The 6,000-nt window shown below is 49.4% G+C and overlaps 1 protein-coding gene across 2 annotated transcripts in view; it reads right to left on the reverse strand.

Annotated features, from left to right (window-relative positions):
* Grid1 (glutamate ionotropic receptor delta type subunit 1) overlaps positions 1–6,000 on the reverse strand; it is a 735,469-nt gene that overhangs the window by 597,197 nt on the left and 132,272 nt on the right. For both annotated transcript variants that reach the window (XM_055607998.1, XM_055607999.1), the window contains exon 3: positions 3,855–4,139. In XM_055607998.1, the coding sequence (XP_055463973.1) occupies positions 3,855–4,139 (285 nt within the window). The remainder of the gene's footprint in view (positions 1–3,854; positions 4,140–6,000) is intronic.

A 6,000-nucleotide genomic window follows, 5' to 3' on the forward strand; every position in this document is an offset into this window, starting at 1 on the left:
GTCATAACAAGCATACAAGTGTTTTCCATGGAATTGTACCAAATGGCACCTCTCATATTTTGTAAACCAAATACATACAAACTCCTCTCTTCCCCAGTATTAGTCAGATTTCTGTCACCACAGTGAAACACCTGAGGCAATTGTCACGTAAAAAGGAAGGTTTGCTCTGGCTTGTGGTGCTGGACATTTCACTTCAAGATGCAGCAGCCCCGGTGCTTTGAGCGTCTGAAAGTACAGCATTTGTTGTGGGAGTACGTGACAGGGAGCACCACTCATATCACAAGACAGGAAACAGACAGCTGCAGTAGTGGGAGTCCCAAAATCTCTCTCAGGGACATACTCCAGTGCCCTAAAGACGGCCCTCTAGTACCTACCTCTCTCAAGTCCACAGGACCTCTCAACATCTCACCTCTGGACACCAACCCTTTAACAAATGGACCTTCAGGGAATGTTCAGCATCCTGTAGCATGCATTTCTGTCAACTCCTCTTAGGGGTTTCCTGCTCTTCTCTCACACCTGGTTCTACCAGGGAAAGGCATTCCTGAGATTAAAGGGGAAATGACAAGGAAATGGGGGCGAATCGATCCTCACCTCCAGAAGGGAGTGTCTGAATGCGGTGTTCACTTAAGGGTGAGGCACGCTGGGTCCATTCTGAGCCACACTCCTGCCTCAGCAATGACTGTGACTAGCTGGGCACAGGAAAAGGAAGCTGAAGCCTACCAAGAAATAGAACGGTGCCTTGGCTAAGCGCACGGGCCTTAAAGCAAGAGGCATCTCACTGGGCCTTATTTACTTCAGTGGCAAAATGCCATGTAAGTGGAATAATATATGCAGAGATACTTAGAGATCAGCACTGAAAGTCCCTATATCGCAAATCACTTCCATTTGACTTTGGGAGACGTAAGAGTAGTTACACTCAATTTGAGTTTTAATTGTGCTCATCTGAAACTACACCATCATGGGCATGTTGGCTCTGTGAATCCACCCATGGCACATGGGCATTCCACTGCCAGTGACGCTGTGGGAGCCAGCACAAGCCCACTGTGATGGCTGAATGTGTTGTGAATTTCATCAGCCTTAGCTAACCTAATGGGACTCGTGTGGGAAAACAGGATGGGATATGCAGAAGGGCAATAGTCAGGCCAAGCAGAAAGAGTAGAGAAACTGTTACAGGCACAAACTAGCCCCCAAAGGTTGTCAAATTAAGAGGCTGGTGGCTAGGGTGGGCAAAAGCTGAAGGGTCCTACCAAGCCTACAATGAAATAGCTATGACCTCCAGAGCAACTGAAGCCAAACAGGCAGCACCCTGGACAGCACCCTCTGCAGGAGGCTCTGCTCTGACTTTCAGCAGCTCTAAGGTTCCTCACCCATTTCCCTGCCAAACCACAATCAGTAAATATGATGCGTGTCTTCTCTCCCTGCCTCGGAAGCCTCCTAGCACCCTAAACATGGTTTTCCGCTGCTGAGCCTACATACAGCCTCAGCACCCTTCACAACACGGCACCATCTACCCACAGTGATTCATCTGATGGAAGCTGCGATTCACTCATCATCTTTGTGGGACTAATGATAAAGGACAGGCTAGCCAAGAACTAAATCCAACTCCAGTAAAGGCAGAAGAGTATCATGTGAGAACAGAGAGGCACACTGTGGAGGCTGTTCCAGGTTCAGGGTTGAGGGGGGAGAAGACGAAGGGCTAGAAGTGTTTCTGAGAGATGAATCGTGCTTCCTGGCTCCCCACCCCATCCTAGATCAAATTTCAGACCACCCACATCTCCCCTTTGTCTTTTCTCAAAAATTATTGTAAACTCCAATGTCTTCATGAATTGGTAATTCACATAGTACCAGACACAATGCTGAACTGCAGTGACACGAAGAAAGGCATATGGCCTGCTCTCCTGGGAATGGCCACCTGCACAGGATCCTGGTCTACACTAGGGACTAGTCCCCATGAGGGGCAGTCTAAGGCAAGTGGGCTGAGGATAGGTGAGCAGCTGAATAAGATGCCGGCTCTGCTGAACAGGGGTGGGGACATCCACCTTTCCTGGAACATCTGCTGACTGAGTAACACGGAAGTGGAAAGTATAATGAAAAGAAAAGACATGGTCTGGGCAAGTGCCTCCAGGCATCCCTGGAATGTCTTCAGGAATCACAGAAGGCCAGACAGTGAGCAGCTAGAGGGCTGCCACCTGCCCTCCTTGCAGCTGTTGCTCTCTCCGAGGAAAATGGTATGAGCAGGCCAGAGACAAGAGGAGCACCTGAGTGGAGCAGAATGGGAAGGAGCTCTGCACACAGACTAACACACACCCCGACCCACGCCTCCCACCAGGCTTGGCCTCAACACCAACAGGAGGACCTTAAGGTTTGGTTCTTGGTGTAAGGCCTGACTTCTCAGAGACGCCTTGTGGCACATCAGTGTTACAAGGTCGCCAGTTCCTCCCACGGAACCTGAGGCTAATTTTAGAGGACAGGGCCAGTTCCTGGGCCTGCCAGCAAAATCCCCAGAGCCTTGAGCCACCCTTGTCCCAGCCCCCAGCTGCCACCACATTTTTATTTCAACATAGTAACTGTTTGCTCTTTCAGTTCTTCCTGGAAGGCTCTAAACAGTTTATTTGTTCAAGAATTGAGGACAGCATCCCAGACTTCGGGAGGCAGAGTATTTAGGCAAATGCAAACATATGCTGATTTCTTTTCTTAGTTACATTCTTGGCAAGAAGATTATTTCACCAGGAGACAAAAGTGGACTTGAAAAGAGTTGCACAGTTCCGTCCCAACCTCAGCCACCGGGGTTTCCAAGCCTCATAAGTGGCCATCAGCTTTGAACAGGTGATGGGGTGGTTGTGATAATAAAGGTGTAGCATAGGGATTCTTAAGAGAATCACTTTGAATCCTGGCTAGTGATCACGCAAACATGAACGTAAGTAAGACAAATGCTGCAGACATGAATCCGCATGCACAGCAGCCTAGACTGGACACATACACAGAAACTGGTAAACTATGAAGAGCCTGCAGACTGCACCAGGGCCAAATCCTGGTAGTGACGTTGTGCTACGGCTAATCAAAGTGCTACCCTCAGGAAACCTGAGGGAGGAGCACATGAGATTCCCTCTGCATTATTTCTCATAACATCATGTGATTGTCAACGGTCTCCAAATAAAACCTTTCTGAAGAAAAAATCGTGGAAACCATTTTATCTCAGGACCCACTCAAACTGGTCTATTTACAGAGAAGCTTTAAGCAAACAAGAAACTGATTCTCCAAAGGCCACTTTTGTGGTTTCCTGGTAAGTAAATTATGCTTACTTCTACAGAATAGGTCTTCAAAGAAGCCACTCATAGCCATACAGTGTTCCCAGGCCCAACAGCTAAGGCACCCTTTCCTCTGATCTTTGCCCTAGCCCAAGACCTGAAACAGGACAGATCGAGGTAGATGTAAGCAAAAATCCAAGGCTGGACCACCATCCAGCATGAGGAGTAACCTTCAGAGGAGAAGATGCCAGGAAGACCCAGGCAGGCAGCCTGCATGCAGCTCTTCAGATCCCTGCCAGCAGTTTATTAATATTTTATTGAAAATTCTAAGATGATTCAAACTTCAGCTGTCATGATAAGGTGATGTTGCTAGGCAACTTTAGTGCCTATCTACAGATCTGTTTTTGCAGCTCTTGCCCGACTCGTGAAGCTCAAGGTTGGGCCCTACCACCCTGAGGAAAACTCAGCCCAGACCACCAACGTGGATCTATACCCTGGCAGCACCCCAGCACTGGGTCCCGTGGTTGAAGCCTCTGGTGCTGGGCTCCCAGCACCCAGCTGTCCCTGCGCCCAAGCCTCAGACCCCCACCCCCACCCCAGACTCACCATACTCGCTGTCATAGAACATGACGAACTTCTGCCAGCGCAGTTCTGTCACCAGCCTGAGCATGACATCATTGAGCCGGACAGGTGGTCTCGAAGCCAGGGTGTAGGCCTCGCCGTCGGGGCTAGGGTTCAGGTGGCAGGCAGTACGTGGTGAACCCCCGGGGTTGCGCTGGACAAAGAGATGTGGGATGTGCATGGCGTCTGTGAGGGACTGCAGGGCGTTGGCAGACGCACAGCCTGTGGATGTGACCAAGGCCAAAATTCCCTGGGTCATGAGGTCACAGGCTGGAAAGAGAGGAAAAAGACAGGAAGAAATCAGCATGGCCACGGCTGCACAGGCTTTGTTCGCACAGCTCCACCCAGCAGCTCATGCCTGTGGCCCTGAGATGCCTCCCCACACAGCCCAAGAGCCAGTCCCATCCAGGCCAGCAGCTCTCATGAGCTAGATGCTGATAACCTTAAGTCGCCGTGAACACCGAGAACCTTGGTGAAACATTCAGTCAGACATCTCAGACCCATTTAACTGATAAGGAAAGAAAGGTCAGAAGTGGCTGGATCGTTTGTCCCAGGCTAGTCAGAGAAGAGTGGTACAGCAGGATTCACTCCAAATCTTCCTGATTCACCAAACAGAACTCTCAGTTAGACACTGTTTCCCACCTTGAGCCAGCAGTCAAAATACTGGGGAGGAGCCGAAAACTCATGCTGAGGAATCTGTTTGTCCCTTGCCATGGGCAAAGAATACAATGTGTGCTATGCAATTGTCTGAATTGAACTGCTGGGATCTGTAAGATGCCAGGAGACATATACTTACCCCAGAGGACCCAGAACAGGGAAAGGCAGTGGGCAGGAATTCTCAGTCGCATGGCCAAGTCCACTTGAGTTCTATCATGAGAACACTGGGCCAAAGCCCAGATGAAGTGTTTGGCTCCAGAAGCCCAGGATTGCTCAAAAGCCACTTGACAATCACAAAGGAAGATGTACCCGTAGTTCAGGCAGTTACCAAGGGCACAGAGGATAAATGAGGCTGAGATGACAGCAGCCCCTTCTGGGACTGACACACTCAGGAGCCTGAACTTTAGAAGTCACCCAGTACCCACAAGGGTCAACAATGTTAGCCACAAGCTCATACCTTTTACAGACATCAGAGCAGACAGAAAGATCCTGCTCCCCCACAACCCATCTCCCTGCCCCAGTTTTGAAGCAAGTATGTCTCTGAATGCTTTGTGTGATGGCGGGAATGTGGGAAAGCAGATGCGGTCTCAAAACACAGCCTGTGAATGGCAGTGAGCCATCTGCTGCACGCAGCAGACTTGGAACAACTTTGACAATGCAGTTCCTTCGTAGGAGCCCCAGAGTTTATGTAATGCTTCAGACAGGACTGAGAAAGAAGTGAAAAACAGGAGAGCTCACCCCAAGTGGAAGGAAGTGAGAAGCTGGAAAAGATGTGAGGAGGGGTTGTCTCCTATACTGGCTGGCACCAATGGCAGCTTCTCCCGAACCAGGGTTTTGCTATACACAACGGAGAATATCACAGATAATAACTCAGGTCCCAGTTCCCAATGATTCCTCCACTTCCCATGCCAGGACCTGGATTTGGGTAAATGGTGGACATGAGATCTCTCTCAAGGATCTCATAGCCACCCAAATGCTCTGTCCTTCCATCCTGGCTTCACAGATATCCAATCACATTGTGCCAGTTTAAAGACATCCGGTAGCCAGGCATGGTGGTATATGCCTTTAATCCCAGCACTCAGGGAGGCAGAGGCGGGTGAACTAATATGAATTTGAGGCCAGCCTGATCTAAAAAGCAAGTCGAGGACATCCAAGATTACAGGTTACACAGAGAAACACCAAATAAATAAATAGAAAGGAAGGAAAGAAGGAAGGAGGGAGGAAGGGAAGGGAGGGAGGAAAGTGAGGGAGGGAGGGAGGGAGGAAGGGAGGGAGGGAGGAAGGAAGGAAGGAAGGAAGGAAGGAAGGAAGGAAGGAAGGAAGACATCCATTGAGGACTAAGGAAATGGCTCAGTATGTAAAATCCACACAATCATGAGGATCTCAGTTCTGATACCCAGCACCCATGAGACAGATAGTTAGGTAGGTAGATAGATAGATAGATAGATAGATAGATAGATAGATAGATAGATAG

The sequence above is a fragment of the Psammomys obesus genome, unplaced genomic scaffold (genome assembly GCF_907164565.1).
Source record: "Psammomys obesus unplaced genomic scaffold, mPsaObe1.curated_primary_1811, whole genome shotgun sequence".
Taxonomy (NCBI): domain Eukaryota; kingdom Metazoa; phylum Chordata; class Mammalia; order Rodentia; family Muridae; genus Psammomys; species Psammomys obesus.